General features: G+C 32.0%; 1 protein-coding gene across 1 annotated transcript; it reads left to right on the top strand.

Annotated features, from left to right (window-relative positions):
* Window positions 1-14,925: 14,925 nt before the first annotated feature.
* On the top strand, window positions 14,926-21,480 carry LOC143056290 (glutathione S-transferase 1-like). The gene is made up of 6 exons (XM_076229379.1): window positions 14,926-15,026; window positions 15,742-15,878; window positions 18,459-18,551; window positions 19,106-19,221; window positions 20,313-20,423; window positions 21,173-21,480. Exons 1-6 carry the CDS (start codon window positions 15,010-15,012, stop codon window positions 21,335-21,337), a joined length of 639 nt encoding a protein of 212 aa, XP_076085494.1. The 5' UTR covers window positions 14,926-15,009; the 3' UTR covers window positions 21,338-21,480.
* The last annotated feature ends 2,599 nt before the right edge of the window (window positions 21,481-24,079 follow it).

The following is a 24,079-nucleotide window of genomic DNA, read 5'->3' as shown; positions in this document are numbered from 1 at the left end:
TCAGTCAAATTTCAGAATGAATGAAGCATTTCACGATGGCTGTAAATATGAGCAACAACCTGTCGTAAGATGGATGATTGAAAAAGTGCCCAAAGAATTACTTGAGATGTCGAATGTCTTACATACTGCATGTCTTAGTAATACAAATGATCGGATTGTTGAGATGCTTTTACAACAAATCGATATATCCAGGGTTAATATAAATTTAATGATACGTGAAACCTGTAAACACGGGAACACAGCAATAATTCAATATTTACTGAGCATGCCAGATGTCGGAATTATTGACATGAGTCAAGCAATGACAAATATTCTCTCTATTGATGTTAAATCCGATTCATATTCAGACAACGAAAAAGTATTAAAAGATGAGAAGAAAGAACAATTAGCTCTGACAATTATACAGAAGACAACATTGTCTATGTTAAACATTGACGAATTAATAATAGAAATATGCAAGAATGGTTGGCTCAAGTTGCTTCAGTTATTATGGTCAAATAAGGATCACCGCAATATAAATATCGACCAATCAACAATCGATATAGCTTGTGAATACGGAAGAGAAAACATTGTCCTTTGGGCGGTTAACAATCTTGACCTTGATATGATTAATGTAAAAGCCTTGATGACCGAATCATGTGGTTTTGGGTGGCTTGAGATTGTGAAGAAAATATGGACAATAGTAGAACATGGCCAGTTTGATGTACAATCTGCAATGAATGAGAGCTGTTCTTATGGAAGATATGAAGTAGTAACATGGCTCATACAAAATGCAGACAACAACCTTTTTGACATGAATGTTATTATGGAAATATCCTGTAGAAATGGCTGGATCGATATCATCAAACATATTTTACCCTTGGACTTAAGTTCATGCAATGCAACAGTCGCTATAACGGCGGCATGCACTACCGGTAATGTTGAGTTTGTTCAATTATTATTAAACCAATTTGGGAAAGAACATATTAATTTTGATCAAATATCGAAATCAATGTTAACATCTTCAAAAAATGCTGATCTTGTGATCTCGTTACTGCAAAATACCGATTTTGATAAGTTTGATATTCGTAAAATTTTCACAACTGCATGCGGGTTTGGTTGGATTGATGTTATTAAGTATATAAAATCCAAAGCGAGTATCAACTGCAATGTAAGCGGCGGTATGATAAGAGCCTGTAGCGAAGGTGAGGACAAAATCGTGATGTATTTGCTTCAAGAATTTCCACATAATCGGTTTGATTTCCAATCTACGTTACTTGCAGCTTGTACAAAGGGCTGGGATGAAATAGCTGAAATACTCTTAAATACTGTCGACCACAATTTACTACATATTGAAAATAACTTTATGAGTATTTGTCGAAGCGGTGAGGCTGATATTGTAAACATAATATTAAAAAAAGTGGATCACAATCTTTTAAATTTGCACGAGACTATAACGTCACTAACTAAAGATAAGAAAAATGAACAGGTGGTACTAAACATAATTAAAAATGCACACAAAACAAAATGGGACAAACAAAGTTTAAGTGAGAAAGCGAGAGAACACAGTTGGTGGAAAGTTTTAGCTTTTCTAAATACATGGACATGAGTATACGTAACAATGGAGATACTTCAGCTGTTAATGTTAACGTATGCCTTGTAAGGAGTTGGATAACCTTTATATGTCTGTAACATTTATTCTATTTTTCACCTTAGCAATACAAATAAGTTATAAAAAATGTACCTTCATGTTAAAAGAGATAAAGGGTCGAAACTTTAGAAATTTGCTCCAAATTGTGTCTTTTGTTTTTCTTTACATTTCCATCTTTTGGAAATAATCTCATCATAGATATCAGGAATACAATTTAGTATTAACGCCAGACGCGCGTTTCGTCTACAAAAGACTCGTCAGTGACGCTCGAATCAAAAGTGTTATAACAGGCCAAATAAAGTACGAGCATTGAGGACCAAAAATTCCTAAAAGATTTGCAAAATACAGCTAAGGTAAAGTAAAACCTAACTTATTTATTTCAACAGTTAAACAGAGGTGGATTTTTGTAAAAACATAAATATGCTCTTAGTATGTACAATTCTTTCGAAATAATTCATTTTAACAAATTTTCATAATTAAAAAAAAAAGGATTTTCTTTTTTGCTGTAGATTTGTAATATTTAAGAGAAAAAAAACCTTCAGAATGTATAGTACAAATAATCATCATACGTATGCAAACATAATGCCCTTTTATAACAGAGGGGTCCATGTATCGTTTTCAAATTAATTTTAATCATAAAAAAACAGTCGAAAAATTCACTGTATTACAAAATCTCGACAAAATTGCGACGAGATGCGATAAGATAGGCTATAATGATAAATTATCGTTGGTTATCTCAACGAGATTAATTGAGCCGGTCACAGCGAAAGCGAGAAAAGCAATCGAGTTGAGATTACCAAATTGAACAATAATCTGTTTATCGCTATCTTACCTACGACGACGTTGTCAATTTCATGTCAGTTTCATTAGCATCGCCACATGGCTCCTTAATTTCTAGCGATAATTTTCCATCTCAAGCGAGTAGCATCATATGAAAAATTATCACCTAAAACGATCAAAGGAAAAATGCACCAAAATAGCGATAATAAAAAAAAAAGATTAATATACAGCCCTAACTTTTTAAGTTATACCTTTTAAAAGATATATATTCAATTTTTCAATTTATAAATATAGTTTCATTCTTATCTAATGTAGATTTTACAGTTACAAAAGGTGCTCTGAAAATAATGTGTTGTTTTAGATTTTTTTTACTTTTTTACAACAAACTTCATTTAACTATGTAGAGATACTCTTTATACAAGTATTGAAGTAATGTATAAACTTATTGGTCTGTGATATGCAATGGGTATTTAACAAATTTCTTTGTATATAGTTTTTGATTTATGAGTGCTTTTTAAATTTCTTTGTACATAGTTTTTGATTTATGAGTGCTTTTTAAATTTCTTTGTATATAGTTTTTGAATTATTAGTGTTTTTTGTAATGATTATGACACATTTTCAGGGAAAAAAAACCTTAATGATGACTTGGATTTCTCTGATAGGTTCATCGTTTATTTTAAATTAATCTAATTAATGAGTTTATTGATGAAGTGATTGTTTTTGTACAGATCCTTTGGTATATTGTATAGTTACACGGACTTATTGTATGATTGTATTGTTGTGTACAAAATAAGTTCAATAGTTTCTCTTATCGATTTCTACAATACTTAAATTAGAATAGTATTTGTTACTTTGTTTCTCTTTATTTTTTCTAAACAAAAAAACTATTTTGGTTGTTTTGCACTCTTTTTATGTTTGGTCAAGAAACCTTGAACGCTTAAGCTGTAAATGTAACTATTCATGGATGTTAAGGCAGGATAATTTTTAAAATTAAACTAGCTTACTAGTTTTTGATATATTCCAGAATTTTGTACAATGTTTATTGACTTCCATCCTGATATTTTATGTACCATATTATATCTAGGTTTTAATTCAAAGAAATAACATTAATCTAACTTTATTTTGAATGTACACCCATCTCCTTTTACTAGATGTTTGCCTTACAATGTATAACCTGGAATCATTTTTTGTTTCTATATTTGATTTTTGTTTTTTAAATGCAGACAAAGTGTTCAGGACAATTAAGATAAATTATGTAAATTTGATTAGAGCGTCACTGATGAGTCTTATGAAGACGAAACGCGCGTCTGGCGTACTAAATTATAATCCTGGTACCTTTGATAACTATAATTATTAACATTTCCAATCATTTTCAGTTCATGTTCAAATGTCGCCCGTTTATTACCTATACAAAAAATATACTCAAATGGAATATATATCATTTTACAGTATATCTTCTTATTGTACATTAAATATTTCAGTATTCACAAATTTTTCTGCTAACACAGTCTTCTTTGAGTAACTATGTGCATTTTGTGATGCGATAGAATATTGCTTTTTAGAATTGAGTGTGAAATTTTATTACGAAAAAATATATAGGAAACACCTAATTAATTAACATCAAAGTAGTATGTGCTGATTGATTGAAACAGAATGATTTATTAAAATGTAGAAACAGCGAAAATAACTGATAATATGCTGATTTGAAACATTGACATTTTGCAGGGGGTGGGGTTGGGGTTATAAGAGGAATCTGAAATCCTTGAAGTTCCTGTTCCACTGGTGGCTTTCTGTCTTATTACATATTGCCATCTTGATCGATACCTTCATACCGCCAACCCAAAACGTTTGTCATTGTTCATTCTTTTTTTATTTCACTTGAAACACATACTAAATCTGGTCTAGGGTTTCTGAAATGTATGTAAAAATGTTTATGTTATTTCTTTTTATAATTAAATTCGTTCATTTGCTACATTGTATCTTGATGTTTTATTTGCTCTTTATTTCTGTATATGAATGAATTACACTTTTCAGACTTTTTTTCTGTATTTCTTCTGAATAAAATGATTGATTGTTTTGTGTTGTTCAATCTTTTGATTTTTGTGGCTGTTGTTAGTATTTTTAGCTTCGACATTTTATGTCATCTCTTCAGTCATGATTACTACTTGATGCATTTTTACTTTAATTTGTCATATTGGTCAGGTAAATAAGATTTCTTTAAACATGTTAAAGGAACAAAAGTAAAGATTTGGTTCTCCTTGTCATTAAATTTTACTTTCAAATTGGTAATTCTCTTTACGGTTTGATATATCATTTATTCTCAGTTATTTAGGTTCTTACAAGTCAGATGACGTTAAATGCAAAAACGAGAATCGCAAATTAATTTGATATGATATATTATTACTTATTATCAATTTTCCTCAGAGTGCATTATTTTTGTGATTTGTTTTTATAATGCACAGACAATTATATCGTTACCATAACATAATGTGTATGATTACTAATTAGATCCAGAACTATTCACCATGAATCGACAGACAAAGATGAAAACGCATATCTTGTCAGATAAACAAATTTTGAATTTTTTCAACAAACACAATTTTAATTGAGAGAAAGAGTCTTCGATGTAAAAATGCATCAATCGTTAGTTTCTCTGCGCGGATAAAATTTGAATAAAATTATGAACAACACAACTACAAACAGATTCTATAGGATAGTTTACGGACTTGTATTAACTATGCTAAGCTCTGAACTGGTTTAGTGAACAAACACATTTAAATGTTAGTAGATTACTGAATATCTGAGACGAAAGCTGTACCAATATCGAAACCATCGACATGAGAACAACAGTTTTTTTTTCTAAAATAGAGACTGAAAATGGGGATCAATGAGGAATGTGTCAATGAGATCAACCAAACCATAATGGGTCTTCAACACAACAAGAAAATATCGCAGCCTTTGGTGATCTTCACATGTCCCCATAACACAAATGTGTTATATTTACTTGACCATACTGTCAAAAAGCGACAATAAAACCTCAAAATCATGAATTCTTCTGAAAGCAAGCTACTTGAAGTTCTTTTGAGATCAATCACTCATTAGTTTACCTGTATTGGTGTCGTATTGGTATCGTAATAACGGCGGATGTGGTTAGTTGTCTGCCTGTTGATGCGATATCCCAGGGCATGTGTTCCCTATCCTAATTTTTTGATAGAGGGTTGGTGCTCACAAGGAAGCTATACAATATAGAGTTCACAGTTGTGAACTTAAAATCAACCAGTCGAAAATTTTACGGACGCCATCATTAGTTGTTTGACCGCTATAAAATATCTGTTTCACGAGGGCTTTTTTGTAATTGTCGTAACTACAGTCTTGTCCCCCGAATGTTACCTACTGAATCAGACATATCACCGGGTTTGTACTTACATGAGCGCATACAAGAGAAATGGAAAATGAAATTGGGAATAGATATTGTGGCCGAAGAATGGAATTATTTTTTTAGTCTTCCTTTAATTATAACTGAAGATCCCACATTAAGGGCATTTCAATACAGATTACTCCATAGAATTCTAGGAACAAATACTTTACTTATGAAGTGTAAATATAGTGAAACAGAACTGTGCACTTTTTGTACCGAAACTAAAGAAACATACATACACCTCTTTTTTGAATGTAGTTATGTTCGAACATTCTGGCTTAATTTTTTTCAAAAGTTAGAAGATGTATGTAATGTAAGCTTTCTCCCAACCTTATCAAGTATAATCTTGGGTGTTAAACATCATCTATTTAAAGATATTCTTAATACATGTATTCTGATATTGAAGAGATATGTTTATTTATGTAGAGTTAAATTTACAGTCCCATCTGTTGCTGAAGCAATTGAATGGCTAAACTATTATTATAGGGTTGACATGGTCTCTATGAACTTGTGCTCTACCAGTAAAGCAATAAGATTAAAAGAAAAATGGTCAAGCATTGATAATATTATTAAGAAATAGAGCTCAATGCAGATGTACTCTGTATTCTGTTACTGACTTTGTATTTTATAATTTGTAACAAGTATGGTTAACTATATGTTTAGGATTTATAGCAGAATAATTTGTTTGTGCATCTTTATTTGTAGATGAGATTTGAAAATGATATGAAAATAATAAAAATATATATTACAAAAAAAAATAGTTTACTTGTATTGGTATCGTATTGGTATCGTAATAACGGCGGATGTGGTTAGTTGTCTGCCTGTTGATGCGATATCCCAGGGCATGTGTTCCCTATCCTAATTTTTTGATAGAGGGTTGGTGCTCACAAGGAAGCTTTACAATATAGAGTTCACAGTTGTGAACTTAAAATCAACCAGTCGAACATTTTACGGACGCCATCATTAGTTGTTTGACCGCTATAAAATATCTGTTTCCCGAGGGCTTTTTTGTAATTGTCGTAACTACAGTCTTGTCCCCCGAATGTTACCTACTGAATCAGACATATCACCGGGTTTGTACTTACATGAGCAAAACGAAAGGTGCCACATGTGGATCAGGATCTGCATACCATTCTGGAGCACCTGAGATTACATCCAGTTTTTTGTGGTGTTTTTAGTTCTCACTTCGGCTTTCAATTTGTTTTGTGAACCTTTTGTGTCTCTGTTTTGTTTTTTCATTCTTTGTTCATTTTCGATTTTCGACTTATGAATTTGAATGTCCCTTTGGTTTCCTTCGACTCTGTTGTAAAATTCAAAAAGTCGGAACTTGTGCAGCTGCCACACTACATTTTAACAGAATTTCAATACACAAAACATACAATAAACACTTTTGTCCACTTTGATGGATAGTTGTCTCATTGGATTTACCACATCAACGTATTTTTATTATGTAACGTTAAAAATTAGTACATGTCTAATCTTTGTCCCGAATCAAAATAGAGGAGATGACAAGGAGCAATCGACAAGGAATAAGTCGCCAAAACCGGAAAGAAGTTTTCATAGATTGACCTAAAAGGAAACATTTGTCCGTTGGTTTTGAACAAATCATCAAGATAGGTTTATTTTTGTGAATTGTATACCGGTAACCAAAACTGTCTGATTAATGTTCAATACAATACATGTTGCCATCTATATAAAAATGAGAATGGAAATAGGGTGTCAAAGAGACAACAAACCGACCCAAGCAGACAACAACAAAAGGCCACAAATGGGTCTGCAACACAAAGAGTATAATCTTCTGTTTATTCTTATTGTTGGTTTTTTGTTCATTGACGTAAATTCCACTTTCCTGATATCAAACGAAGAGAAAACAAAATCGCGGAAAAACCTTTTCTAAATTGGTGTTTCAGTTTGGCTTGTAGAAACTTATAAATTGTAACCCACATCCGGTCGGAATGCATACCGTATTTGGTGACAAAAAATCAAATTCCCTGTTTAGGAAAAGAACTGCCCTCTCTTTTAAGAACTCAGTAAATGTTGTATTATCCGAGAGAAGTTTGGGGATGCCAGTATGTTCAGGGGTTTATATTACTATGTCCAAATCATCCATTTGAGTCACATAGACGGAAAATGTTCAGGAGTTAATATTTCTATGTCCAAACTATCCAATGTGGTCAAATCGACAAAAGAAGTTTAGGGGTTTATATTTCTATATCCGATCATACATTGGGGTCAAAAAGACAAAAGATATTGAAGGGTTTATATTTCTATGTCCAAATCATCCATTGGTGTCAAATAGATGAAATTGTTTAGGGATTTATATTTCTATGTGCAAATCATCCATGGGAGTCAAAAAAACAGAAGATGTTCAGGGGGTTATATGTCTATGTCTAAATCATCCATTGGGGTCAAATAGACGGAAGATGTTCAGGGGTTTGTAAGTCTATGTCCAAATCATCCGTTGGGATCAAATAAATGGAAGATGTTCAGGGGTTTATATTTCTATGTCCAAATCATCCATTGGGGTAAAATAGACGGAAGATGGTCAGGGATTTATATTTTTATGTCCAAATCAATCATTGGGGTCAAATAGACGGAAGACGTTCAGGGGTTTATATGTCTATGTCCCAATCATCCATCGGGGTCAAATATAATGAAGAGGTTCGGGGTTTCTATGTCCATATCCAAATGATCCATTAAGGTCAAATAGAAGGAAGATGTTCAAGGGGTTATATTTCTATGTCCAAATCATCAATTGGGGTCTAATAGACGGAAGATGATCAGGTGTTTATATTTCTATATCTAAATCAACCATCGGTTTCAAATAGAAAGAAAATGTTCAGAGGTTCCAATGTCTATGTTCAAATCAACCATTGGGGTCAAATAGACGAAGAGGTTCAGGGGATCCTATTTCTACATATGCATTTCATCAAATTGGGTCAAATAGACGGAATAGGTTTTGGGATTCGTATTTCAATATCCAAATCATCCATTGGGGTCAAATAGACGGAAGAATTTCAAACTTTAATATTTCTATATCTAAATCTTCCATTAGGGTCAAATAGACGGAAGATGTTCAGAGGTTCCTACTTCTATGTCCAAATTATCCATTGGGGTCAAATAGACGGAAGAGGTCCAGGGGTTTCTATTTCTATATCAAAATCACAATTCGAATGAATCAAATAGACAGAAGGAATTCTGGGATTCGTATTTTAATATCCAAATCATCCATTGGGCTCAAATAGACGGAAGATGTTCAGGGGTTTATATGTCTATGTCCAAATCATCCATTGGGGTCAAATAGATGGACGATGTTCAGAGTTTGCTATGTCTATGTCCAAATCATTCATTTGGAGCAAATAGACGGAAGATGTTCAGGGGTTTATATGTCTATATTCAAATCATCCATTGGAGTTAAATAGACAGAAGATGTTCAGAGGTTTCTACTTCTATATCCAAATCATCCATTGGGGTCAAATAGACCGAAAGAGTTCAAACTTCTTATATTTTATATGTCCAAATCATTCATTGGGGTCTAATAGACGGAAGATGCTCTGGGGTTCCTATTTCTTTATCCAAATCATCCATTGGGGTCTTATAGACGGATGACGATCAGGGGTGTATATTTCTACGTCCAAATCATATATTCGGGTAAAAATAAATGTTCATTTGTGTGAATTGATTACAAGTTACCAATCCTATTTGACAAATTACAAGTATAAAATATGTTGCCCTGTAGTTGTCTTTTATTTACTCTTATCGTTTGGCTTCTGACTCATTTATGTAAATCAAACCTGATATTCAACGAAGAGGAACATCCAATGCAAAACCTTTTCTTCATTAGTGCGTCCATTTGGCTTGTAGGATGTTTAAATATTATCACACGTCAGGTCGGCATGTATATACTGGAACGACTTCAATTTCCTGTTTAGGATTAGTACTACACTCTCTGTACGTTTGAGAATTCAACATTTATTCCAACAGAAGTTTAGGAATGACAAAATATCTACATCCCAATAGGTTCACATCGGGTAAATATATCTTATATACTCAATAAGAAATCTTATATACTTTATAAGATATCTCATATAGTTTATAAGATTTCTTATAAATAAGTTTTATATAAGATAATTTTGTATACTTTATAAGATATCTCATATAGTTTATAAGATATCTTATAAATAAAATTGAGAATGGAAATGGGGAATGTGTCAAAGAGACAACAACCCGACCATAGAAAAAACAACAGCAGAGGGTCACGAACAGGTCTTCAATGTAAAGTCTTTTTATAAGATATCTGATTAAAAATCTAAGATATCTGATAAATTATTTGAGATATATCATAAAGTCTTTCAATTTGCAAAGATAATAACATCTTCATGAATAGCGCATATATTTTGAATTAAAATATTTGTCCCTGCAACATTCGCAATCAACAACCAATTGATTAATCGATCTGTTTCCTGTTGTTGGGAAATTTCTTTCTTATCACAACGTTTAGCTCCTCTTGAATTACTTGACTGTCATATTCTTGCTTCGAAGGCATTTAAGGCATCTAAACTGGAATCTGCCTGTACTACGCTTCACTCAAATTGCAGAAATCAGTCGAAAACTAGCTTATTGAGTAGGGAGCACTATTCAATTACAAAAATAGACTTCTCCCGGGTCTGTTTACCTAAATACATATGATTCATATATAAGAGTCTAAGAATGTAACTTTAACACACTAATGAGTGTTATGAAATTAGTTGTTATATTTTATATATTATTCACGCAATATTTCGCTAAACAAATTAGCTTCATCGGGCGTGTGCATCTATCTAGGTGAAATCGGATGCATGACAAAACATATCTTTGTAGCTTGACGGCTACACAAAATTTGTGTAAAAGTTTAACATATTGATTGATGGTCTATATAAAACATATTTTGGCTTTTATTGTACATAACCATTTTTAAATCTAATAGTTGTTTTAGTTAAATAGAATGAAATTCATAATTTATTCCTTTGGTTTTGGGTAGAACTGTTTTTCATCCCTCTCATTAAGTTCATCAGGTTCAAGAGTACGTAGCTGATGCATCCAGAACCTTTCTCTCTGTTTTCTCCTTTCGGAGTTTTTTTTTGGTTTACCTCAATTATTTGAAAGGTGATATTATGTCCTGTTCTTAAGAGGTGTCTCGTATATATAAGATATATATATTATGCATCGGATAGAATTCGACCTTATGAAAATGCACGTATAGATGTGCATGCGTAAGACTTTGATTGCTTTTTGAATATTTAGATACGAAAAACAAATTATTTTTGCTGTGATGTGCATGCTGTAGGATTGTTATCAGAAATAATTTCCAAACAGTTACAGACTTTCCGTACAGATTTTGTTAACCAGAAAGAGCTGAACTGATATAGTAATTTTAATTTTCATCAGGTTGTATTATGAACATGTAATGTATTAACATAACATTTAATTTGATTTGATGGAACTTTTATCTTTGGGCGTATTGCATTTCCGCTAATTAAAAGTATACGTTTCCGCAATTTGTATTTATTACTTTTCCGGAAATTAACCTGGTAAATTATAAATATTTGAATATATATCAGATAAATTATTTATTCTATTTTTATAATAAAGAAGAGGTTCTGATCATCTTCGTTTCTGTCGATGTGTTATTGAAACTGCAAACAACATCTTACATAATGATGAGAACTCTTACTGTAAAAGGGTGTCTTCAACCTATGCCAACATTTGATAAAAATATATTCAACCTATGCCTACAAACAAAATACAATAGGTGTTGTTATAACAATAATTAATTAATAAAAGGTAAAATACAGTCAGTATATTTAAGCATTAAATAGAATGAAATTCAAAACAGTGTGGCTGTGGCCATTGATTGACACTTTAAATTCATCCATTGACTGGGACAATTTACGTGGACGTTTGTCTGTAACGACCACTGTTCACGACGTACCTACGATAGACATTTAAACTGTGGGGTCACCAAGGTTTCTTAACTCCTTTAATTATAAAATAATTCGAAAAATTAATCAGAAATAACCTTTATGTTTTGATTTATATAATTGATATAAATCAAAACATCGTGTTATTTCTGATTAATTTTTTCGAATTACTTTATCAAGGTGTTGAGAACCTTTGGTGACCCCATAGTTTAAGTGTCTTTAAAAAGTACACAGTGAGCAATGGTCGTTACATACAAACGTTCACCTTAATTGTCCTACTGTTGACTTTGTTCGACGTGTTGGCTACAAATATTCTGTCAGAACTGACTTTTGAACTCATATCAAGTTATATATCTGATATATCTGATAAGTGCTGACTTTTGAACATACGTTTTCATACATTTTAATGATGAATATTACTTGAATATTATGATGAACTTTAACTTAATAGATATTTATTTTTTTATTATGGCTTTGGTATTCCTTAATTATTTGCGGAAGTGTAATAATTTTTTTTTTGCGGAATAGTTACTTTTTGCCGGAAATGTAAGATATTTATTTGCAGAAACGTAAACTTTTTTTTAAAGTCATCTTTTTTTCCCCGGAAAAGTAATGCCAATTTGCGGAAACGTAAAACGCTGCTATCTTTCAGAGGTCTTTTTATTTTCATTGGAAGTAATGACTGTCGATTAAATGTTCTTGTTTTAAAAAAATTTCCTTTCATATATGTTGCAACCCTGATAAAACCTTTTTCAATATTAAAATGCATCGTGTCATGAATTGAATCTTACCCAAAAAGGGTCGTCAATAAACAAATAAACTAATGTAATAACCATCTAACTGATAAGTAATATAGATATTTGGTAATAAAAAAACCATGAAGTAACACATACCTTTATTAAACAAATAATTGATTTTCATTTAAAAACAATATGTTCATTTTTTTTAATTTCTGTATGGAAACACAAGTAGATATTGCATTTTTATTTACTTCAATTTTAAAATGTTGTTTTAACCCATTTACGGACCATTAATAGAAAAGATAAAAAGAAATACCAAAGGAGAATAAAGAGGGTTTAAAGAAAGGCAAATTATATAAAAAGAAGATGTGGTATAATTGCGAATGAGACAACTCTCCACAAGAGACTAAATAACACAGAAGTTAGCAACAACTATAGGTCACCGTACGGCCTTCAATAATTAGCAAAGCCCATACCGCATAGTCAGCTATAAAAGGTCCCGAAATAACAATGAAAAACAAATATGTAACACAAAACCAAATGACAATCACTGAATTACATGCTCCTGACTCAGGACAGGCACATACACACAGAATGTAGCGGGGTTAAACATGTTCCAACCCTCCCCTTGGACAGTGGTACAAAAGAACAATATAAGTACGAGCAATACAAACTCAGTTGATAAAGGCTTAATTCATCAGATGTATACAAATAAATATACTACACAGAGTGGACGTGGTCGGGAACTTGATCATCCCAACAACAAAAAGACACTTAGTACTAATCTGAGGTACTCGCAGTTATTGACAGCTAGATAAAACAACTATAAAAAGAGAAAAAAACTGACAAACAAACGTTTGAAAAACAACTAAACTAAAGATTGAGCAACTTGAGCAATGACTGAAACTGTGGATGAGAGCGTGTACCATGGTAGAGTAATTTAAAAGCAGTTAATTTTCAATTATTACGCTATGAACAACTTGTAGTAGGCAATCGAGAACCAGTTTAGGAACTGGCGATTTAGAGCTAAAATATTGAAAATCGTATGCCGGACTCTCTGTAATGATAAACAACTATGCAGAATCAAATACCTAAATCAAACACAAAAAATATTTTCATTTTAAGCGAAAAGATTCTTTGAAAAGGGGAATAAACTTTTCCTATACATACATGATATATACACACCTTAATCATATGGATATAAAGTCGATACAATTGTTTTTTCATTAACTTTCAATTTGAAAAATTGTTTTAACCCATTTACGAACCATTTTAAACAAAATTACAAAGATGATTAGTTAAAGGAGGATGAAAACAGAAAGTGTAAAGAAAGGCAGATAAAAAACTACAAAAAAAAAAGAAGCAAAAAAAAACTGACAAAAAATGTTAAACAAAACCCCAACTAAACTTAAGATAAAGCAACTTGATCAACAACTAAAACGGAGGGATGACATCGTGTACGCCGAAAGAGTAAATAAGAAAACAGGGTAAGATACCATGTACTCAGGAAGAGTAATCAGAAAACAGGGTATGATACCATGTACTCCAGAAGAGTAATCAGAAAACAGGGTATGATACCATGTACTCCGGAAGAGTAATAAGAAAACAGGGTATGATACCATGTACTCCGGAAGAGTAACCAGAAAACAGGGTATGATACCATGTACTCCGGGAGAGTTATCAGAAAACAGGGTATGATACCATGTTCTCCGGAAGAGTAAAACAATAAATTTTTAATTACTAGCACCTTTCATGTGCCTAGAAGTAAGTGACATGAGTATAAATAAATAATGATACAATAATATAACTTCTAAACACGTTCCTAAATTTGAAAGGTACAGACTAACACTGAGTATAGATGTAGCATTTAAGGTCGTCATTGCGATGACGGGCTGAGTTTCAAAGTGTTAGCGGTTCTTAGTACATAAAAACAATATTCACATCCCAGTTCATTATACTAATAAATATTACACATTTGCTGTTTTTTTTCATCAGCGAATATTTAGGAAAAGTTCTGCTGTTACATTACATTTTTTTCAATACATAAAAGAGGGACGATAGATACCAGCCGTTGCTGTTGCAACTGTAGATCGTTCCTGTCAGAGCTATTATTAACTAAAGTATGTAATTGCTAAAACTACAATCCTAGGTTTGTCCTTATGTGTCCCGTATATTGAACTAAACGTTATAGTATGTAAGTATAAACAATGACATTTAAACCTCTTTATTGTACTTCCATTCATGTACGTTATATAAAGCCAATTAAAAACCATTCTCATTTAACGTGAATGTCATAATTCAGGACATCAGGAAGAACTATATTAAGTATATTCCCTCTTGTAGAGAGTTGATATTTAGAACAAAACCTCATATATCTTAGTCTTCAACACTGTTTCTACAACAGATCTACTATAAACATACTATTTCCATTATAAATACCACGATCACCGAAGACTGATATTTAAGGCTAACATTTCAATCATGGGTTCAGGTGCAAGGTAAATATGTTACTGAGTTAACATGGTTAACGGAATATTGTACGCAACGATAATTTTGTTGAAGTTTTTTAACTATTAAACAATTATTGGATTTGTAAAAGAAAAGTTTAAAAAGAATCCTTTTCCGTTCAATATTATATCCACGTCCATAGCATCGATTATAAAAAAATCTTTTTAGAGAATAGTTTGTTGATTTTTGATTGCTGGTAACAACGTACCTTCTGCACCAAAAATTATTCCGATAATGCAACAGGCAATTTGAAATTTTTTAGCTTATCGACTTAATATTTTACAATTCAGGAACCTAAATGTTTTACGTTTTTCGAAGTTTTAATGGTTAAAGATTTGAAATATTGACAAGAATCTGAAATTTGTTGATCTATATTGATGATAGTGGATCGTCATGTTAATTGTTGTTTGCTTTATTCACAACCTTTGAAATCTCTGGACGATTTAGAGCTTAACATGCTGTCTGAGGAAGGTGTTACTGGATGCTCATTTCCCAAATCCGTTTTTTTGCAATTTTTTCCCGTTTCCAATTTTTATCCTTTAATTTCCTAAATCTCTTTTTTTTCCTACTTCTGCTTTTTCCAAGCACTTTCCCTCTTTATCTGTTTAGGAAAACGACACAGCTTCACATTTCTGGTAACATCCAACATCATTAGAAAAGCTATATTTTTTCCTACGTATAGTAAACGAATAATTATGTTTTCAGTAAAGGTGGTTCATACAAGCTAACATATTTCAATGGAAAAGGACGAGGAGAAGTTGCTCGTCTTTGCTTTGCGGCTGCGGGGGTCAAGTTTGAAGATATTCGAGTAGAGCAATCCGACTGGCCAGCATTAAAACCAAGTAAGTGAAATAAAATAATCTGAGTGGCCGTCATTAATTAAAAGCTTGTCAGCATAAAAGAAAAGAAAAGGCAATATGCGAAGAGAAAAAATGTAGTAATGTTCCACAGTAAGCCATTGGTCATTTGTCTAAACTGATGCACTCTTTCGGGAGCTGGGATTAAAAAAAAATCACAAAAGATACTGAACTCCGAGAAAAATTCAAAACGGAAAATTCTTATCAAATGGCAAAATCAAAAGATAAAACACATTAAACGACTGGACAGGGACTGTCATATTTTTGACTTGGTACAGGCATTATCGTATGTAGAAAATTATTAAATGAACCTTGTTTTATAGCGCGTAACCTCTCACTTGTATGACAGTCACATCAAATTCCATTATGTTGACAACGATGCGTTAACAAAATAGACATAAAAGGTATTAATCAACGCTCGTGTAGAATCGCGTGTTTGGTGTCAGAATGTAAACATCACGTATAAAATGTTTTTGTGTCATTCAAAGTATGCAAAAATAATAATAGAACAATAACATAATGGCGGGATGTTTAAAAGTACAGAGCCATGTCATATGTATCAAAGAACCACAAAAAAGTAACACGTACAAGGCATACGAGGAAAATATGAGAAAGAACAAAAAACAGATTGACGGGATACATAAGTACCGAGCCATGTCAAATGGATATCATCGAAAACATACAAAACAGTCAGCTCGCATGATTTACACATTAATTAGAAAATTATGTCTGTTGTAGTACGAATGGAAATGTTTGTAGAAATCTTTTTTTAATTCGCCTTTGTTAATAGCGTATGGGATGATCATGTAAAAGTCTTTCAATTTGTTTTCATTGTCTTATGGGATATCTTGATGCTGAACATATAAAGACAATAAAAGTGATCGTATTCCCGGGATCGTATCCAGTTTCGGTGTTTTAATTTGACTTTTTAATAGTTGCATTTATCTCATTATTATAAAGATTTTATCACTTGTTGGTCATGTAAAGAAAATATTTGTAGATCCTTTTAACATGATCATCAAAGTTTAAATATTCAGACAATAATTGTCAATATACTTGTTTCCAATTTTAAATGTGTTTTTTTCAAATTGATTGTGATATTTGACTCAATACTCTTATGCTTCATTAATTTAAGACACTACTTCGTGTGAAACGAATTCACTAAGAATGATGTGAGAAATCTTATATAACTCCCCTGCAAAGGCGTAGTAAGTGTCTCTACCTTATAACCTCTGTAGTATTTAGTCAAACCAACTAGTTTAATAATTTAGAAGATCAATCAAATCATTATCAAATTTAAAATACTTGTTTGTTTAAGAATTTAATATCAAGAAACATAAATTAGAACATTAAATATATAAGTTGATTTAGATCAATAATAAAGTGCGTGTTTAAAATTGTTTTATTAAATGAGATTTAAATCGTGATCCACCGTCTTGTAAATTAACTAGTCTATCAATTATGAATAAACATAGGAAACAATCAAAAGTCATCGTGACTAACAATAATACAACCGCAAGAGGTCACTAAATGGGGATCTTTGAATCTTAAAGGGTCATAATTACATTACATGACTTGTATGTGCCCTTTTGATTGGCTGATAACCATTTTATACAATTATTGACTTCTGGTGAGGTTGGTACAAAGATTTATCAAGCCTATAGATACTATATTCCCTAAAACCAACGACCGAGGGTGAATGTCATATCTCTGTGTTTGATAAATATTTGTACCAATTGACATAAAAATCAACAATTGTTTTCTTTTATGACCTTTAAACTTCTCCAATTTTCTACTAATTACTCAACATACTTTTAAAACTGATCTTTGTTTTTTTTATATTTAATATATCATTTGCTGTTGCAGTTGCTTTCTTGTATAAGTTGAAATAATTAATAAAGGTTAATTAGAATAGAACTTTTACCTATTTTTAACTTTTCTTTGCAAATCGGTACAATCAGTTATTTAATAACAAGCTCAAATCATTCATTCCATAAAAAAAACATTAAAAACAAGGAGCAAAAAAAACAAATATGCCAAAAAAAGAAAAAAACTAGAATTTGAATGATGTCATAAACCTACGTATGTTGCCTTGACATATCTATATTTAGATACACGTTAACTGTTTCAAATCTTTTATCAAGGGATACTTTCATGACACACACCCCTCCTGCGTGTTTAAGAATGTTTTTAAACGAGTAATCATTCCCTAAGAAACAATTAAAGATATGCATAATGCGTAAAATATATAATAGAAATCGCAAAAAATACCGCACAGTACGTTAGACAACTAAACTAGAGTGTAAAAACACTAATTCACCAACTCTAATTTAGAACATATGTAAAACTGTGGAGACAATAGGGCTTTTGATGTTATTGTTTACTTAAACATACAAAATAAAATTGCAGAAATGAAACTGTTGGTGTCAGGAAATACAAAATATCGTAAATATATATCTTACAATAAAAAGGTAAACAGTGCAGCTAATAACTTAAAATTATGAGATCTTAGATAAGGTTACAGAGCATTAACATGATCAAATCAATGTGTGTTATTTGTTTCAGAAACTCCATTAGGATTTTTACCCGTGTTAGAAGTAAATGGAAAAGAACTGACGCAGAAATTAGTCGTCGACAGATATCTGGCAGGACAATTTGGTATGTTTGTTTTGATATATTAAATCGATTTCCATCAAGTATAACTTGTGACATAATAATAACATTTTTTTTTAAATCGTTTCTCCTTACCTCTCTTTTCCCCATTTAAAAAAAATGGTTTGTATGACCCTAGGCTGATATGCATATAACTACTTAAGTTAAGATTTGTCCTAAACAGACGGATTTACGACAAATTCAGGATGCAATTGAATATCTTGACTTAAGCGGTTTTCTGAATATCAAGCCTTTGTCCCGTTTATACTAGAATATGTAGTGTATTTTTTCTTCCCCACTAGTTTGCTATTTGGTTTGGATAAAACAAATATTGTAGTTTAGGAAAAATAAAAATGTCCGTATGATCTAAACGTAACCATATTTTTGATTATTACAGTTATATATATTTAGCCCTGCTTTCAAAATAAACGCATTGAAAAATGGCTAAAAACACTTCCGGAAGGGGTAGTAAACAATCGTATAAACTGATATATACAAGAATGTGAATACAGTTGAAGTTTTGAAAATGTGTTAGAATAATATAGAAATATATTTTCTAGGTCTCTTTGGAAGTAATGACATGGAAAAAGCAAAGATAGATGAAGTGATGACGACAATAGCAGATTTCACTGTTGATTGTACAAAGCCTGTTTTTATCAAAGAGGAGGCTGCGAAGGTAAGTTTATACCAGTAAATATGGCACTATAACTACACATGTCAGCACCAACCGTATAAATAATAGAGAATAATTACATTACATGTATGTTTAATAATAATACGTGATTCTGATTGGCTACTTTGCAATCTCACAATATTCCTTAAGCAACTTCATTACACAATAAAATTTATCATTTATGATGACAAGAGGTCCCACAATAAAGTGCACAGGTAAATTGAATAAAAACTTGATAAAAATCGTGTTATCATTATCCTAGCTAAAAAATGTTATTATAAATTTTGAAATGCTTTTTTTTGTAACTTCATAGGGTTGTAAAAGCGTTGACCGTGCACATATTTTTAGAATGAAGCGCTTCATACAAAATACACTTCGGTCAACTTTTTTGGACCCAAATGAAGTTACAAAAAGATTCATTCAATTCTTAAATTTATTACACCATTTGTTCGATGATTCCACAGAAAAACATAAAATCTTTGAAATTAACAAAACCTTTCTTTCATTAGCAACATATTTCATCCTACTTGTTTGCAGAGTAGTGCCGCTTGGTTCCTTGTTTTTGTAATCAAAACCTTACAGTCTCTAACCCAGAAAACGTTAATAAACTGGCCACATATTAAAATTTTAAGCTTTTTTTTATGAATATCTGTAAGAATTATCCCAACCATTTTTCTGACTAGGAAACTTTAAAAAAGACTTCATTATGTAATTATACATTTTTAACAGCTTTAAGGGGGTAGACCTTGGTTCAGGGAGATAACTCTTTAAATTAGTTAAGCGTTTGTAAAAGTCAAGTTCATCAATGTATTTTAAGCATTTACTTGAAACAGATTGAAAATAATCTATGTAGCCTAGAAGCTTATAATATATTTTTGAAAATGGTTGACACAAACGTACTGAGGATTTTAAGAGTTATTTCCCTTAACCTAGGTCTACCTCCTTAATCGGAATTATCTTTTCCCTTTTTCGAACGTTACCTACATTTTGTAAAATATGAAATATGATGTACACCGCATCAGCTTGGTAAATCAACAGCACAGAAACCTAACATACATCTGCTATTATTAAAGACTGCCCTCTTTATATTTTAGGCTGAAGCCGTTAAGTCTATAGTGGATACCAAACTACCTGCCATTATGGCCTACCTAGAAAAGGCATTGGATGCCAATCAGACAAACAGTGGATTTATAGTGGGAGGAAAGGTATGTATTGAAGTGTATACTATGGAAAATTTATGATTTGTTGCTTCACGATTAGTTGTGGAACATTTCTTGTATATTCAGAACAGAGCATCTCCAAAGTACGGCAAGTGGCGTGAGAGGCGGCACATTTAGATCGAACTTGGTTGTTTGTTTATAAATTTGCACAGACAGAATGATGACCCGCTTAAGCCTCCGGACTAATATTCCTTTTTCGAGGATCTACACTTATACATCGTACCTATACGTAATCTCATTCAGCTATACAAATAATGTTCAAATCCTTCATGAAAGTACGTTGATATAAACAAAAGAAGATGTTGTATGATTTGCCAATGTGACGAAAAAAAAAAACAGGTCATCGTACATCCTTTGAATTTGAGAATAAAATGCAGGGCGCAGCTGCATACGACCGCAGAGTTCGAACACTGATCAGTTTTGGGCAAGTAAAGGCACAACATTCAAGCTTGATACATCTCTGAATTTGGATTGTGATTAAAATTTGACACAGCATAGGTTTCTGACAAACCATGAATGTGGTCTAAAAACTTAAAAAAAGAAATAAGTTGGACATTTACCAATTTAATTTTGGACCCAATGGACCTCAATGTAGACCAATTTGAAAACATGACTTCGAATTAAGACCTTCCAACCGAAGGCGCGGAGGGCGTAATCTCAGTTTTTTATTTATTTATTTTTAAAATAAATATTGAGAAAAGTAAAAAGTAAAAAAAATGTCTTTTATTTTTCAGTTATCCGTGGCAGATTTGACAATTTTTTTCTTTGTGGACACACTCAGCAATCTCTCATCAACAGCAATAGATAAATATACAAAAGTTCGAGATCTGAGTGCAAAAGTAGGAGCCATCAATAGTATAGCAACATATGTAGCTAATCGAAAGAAAACTCCATTTTAAAAACACAAACGAAAGGAAAATTCATAAACAAGGTATAAACGGGTTAAGTGAACTGTTGGACTTTTAGTCAGAGTATCCACTCTCTAGCAATATAACAAGTGCTACTTGTAAACAATTTCATTATGACTACCTCTAAAGCTTAAAACTTTGTTTACGATCAATGACTTTTAAAGGGAAGTGATTTGTCAAGGCTTCATTAAAAATCGCTTAAAAGGGTAAGGGAAAATTTTGGAAATGATCAAAAATAGTCTACTCTCCGGGTCAATTATATTTCGGTTACTTTTGAGTTCTTATCATTTAGGACCATAGCTTGATAATGTATTTCTGTTTTTTAATGGTTTTCTTTTATAATGTTTTTGATTGAAGTTCTCTAAAATTGAAACATTTCTTTAAAAAATAAATTAATGTCTATAACAATATTTACGCGTGAAAGTGTGTATAACGATACGTGTGGATGTATTTCAATACATGTATATATGAGAGTGGAGAGAAGATGAAAAATTGTATTGGTATGAAAATGGTTATCTTTTAAAAATGTATTTATATTTATTAAAAAGAAATGATAACATGTTTTAACCATTTTTATATGTTATAATTTATTACAACCGAATGCTTTGCGATTGAATGCCTATCTGGACTGATTTATGAATTACTCAAGAAAATATCTGCTCCAAATAAGGTGGTATATGATTTTACCCCTATGTGATGGTCCGCCAGTCAGTCCGTTTGTCCAATAGAATCACCGACTTTTTTTTTTATCAGGAACTACAAATTATAGCTTCCTGCAACTTGGTATCGTACTTTATGTGAGCATGTTATACTGTGAACATCGTTTTACAATTCCCCACTCATCAACTTCCCAATGATCGAATACTTACTTAGTAATGTGTATTTTAACATATGATAGCTGTGTATGAAATTGTAGTCGCTTTTTTCTAGGGAACCAGAAGTAAAAACTAACTTTCAAATTTACATGAGAATGTTGAATGGCATATGTTCGCCTATAATTGCTAATATCATATTTTGTTTTAATAGCTAGTTGTCTCATTGGCAATTATACAAAATCTCTATATTTTTATGAACAGGTCATTACGTTTTACCCTTCTTCGCTCATACGTCCGTCTGCAAGTCCATATGTACGCATGTAAAGCGGTTGATGTTTGACTGGCCGACAAAACAGCCAACTAATATTGAAATGACGAACATACTGTATGGAAGTACTTAAGAATGAACATAAACATGTTTTTACGTCAAAGACCGTGCATTCATCAGCAAGTCAAATAGTGAAAAAGTCATTATTATTACCACATTTTATATCACGAAGATGTATATGTCTGTATAACGAATAAACCCCTTAAACAATACCAGATTCTAAATATTTTACTGTAACTCATATGATTCCCTTTTCTCTAATGAAATGTTAGATATGCAAAATATCTTCTAATACTGTAACTGTACTGTAACTGTACTGATTGAGATTTTCTAATACTGAAAATGTACTGAGATGTTCTAATACTGGAACTGTACCAAGATGTTTTTGTCGATGTGATTTAAGCAATGACGTTATGAGCATGCATGTTGGTATTCTTAGGGACATCACTTGCGGTCCTTCAAACACAAACTTGACCCGTTATATATATGTATCACTGTTTTCACAATACTTACTTACGGTCCGTCTGAATTCATTGTTCTACTAGAAACTTTATATAAAAAAAAATCCCCTAAAAGGTGTTACAAAGAATAATGAAATACAAAACCTGCGAGTCAATTTGTATAGGATAATGTGCATATTTAACATTAAGGTTAACACGTTCATTCACAGATATACCGTTACCAGGGGAAATATCCTGTGACATGACCAAAGTTCCTCTTCAGTTGCTCACCACTCTGTCATACCACATTGATTAATTATAGTAGTTCGAGGGTACTTTTAACAGAATATAATTTGGTATACATATAGCAAAGCCTAAATGGATATGCCCATTCTGTGTTTTTATTAGATGTATTTCTATTTGTATACACCCGATGAGTTAATATAATAAATAAAATGTGGTATGATTGCCAAAGTGACGATTCTCCACCAAATGACACAGACATTAACAAGTATAGGTCACAATACGGTTTTTTTCAACTGATTTTTATAGTTCGTTTTTTATGTTACACCATTGACCAAGGTTAGGGGGAGGGGATGGAATCCCGCTAACATGTATAGCCCCGCCACATTTTGTACATATGTGCCTGTCCCGAGTCAGAAGCCAAGTCAGGAGCCTGTAATTCAGTGGGCCACGTTAGTTTATAGGTGTTGCATATTTGTTTTTCGTTCATTTTTATGCAAATAAATTAGGCCGTTAGTTTTCTCGTTTGAATGGTTTTAAATTTGTCATTTCGGGGTCTTTTATAGCTGACTATGCGGCATTGCCTTTGCTCATCATTGAAGGCCGTAAGGTGACCTATAGTTGTTAGTGTCTGTATCATTTGGTTTCTTGTAGAGATCTGTCTCATTGGCAATCATACCACATCTTTTTTTTTCATCTGTAATTTTATGCTAAAAACTCTTATAAACTGCAACTTACAGGTACTCACCACGAAGTACAAAATGATACAAAAAGGCAAAAATATTTATCAAAGCATTGTCGGTGGTGTAATCCAGCCAATATATTAGCTAGCTCGACATTTTTTTCTAATCTCATTTTCAATAATTGTTTCCTTTACCTGACTTCGTTTATAATTGAGTTTTATTGA

The sequence above is a fragment of the Mytilus galloprovincialis genome, chromosome 13 (assembly GCF_965363235.1).
Source record: "Mytilus galloprovincialis chromosome 13, xbMytGall1.hap1.1, whole genome shotgun sequence".
NCBI classification, from domain to species: Eukaryota; Metazoa; Mollusca; class Bivalvia; order Mytilida; family Mytilidae; genus Mytilus; species Mytilus galloprovincialis.
This window is presented reverse-complemented; position numbering and strand designations above follow the sequence as displayed.

Coding starts and splice junctions, on each gene's coding strand:
- LOC143056290 (XM_076229379.1), top strand. Junction 18,552..19,105: donor ATATCTGGCAGGACAATTTG/GTATGTTTGTTT, acceptor TATATTTTCTAG/GTCTCTTTGGAAGTAATGAC. Junction 20,424..21,172: donor GATTTATAGTGGGAGGAAAG/GTATGTATTGAA, acceptor TTTATTTTTCAG/TTATCCGTGGCAGATTTGAC.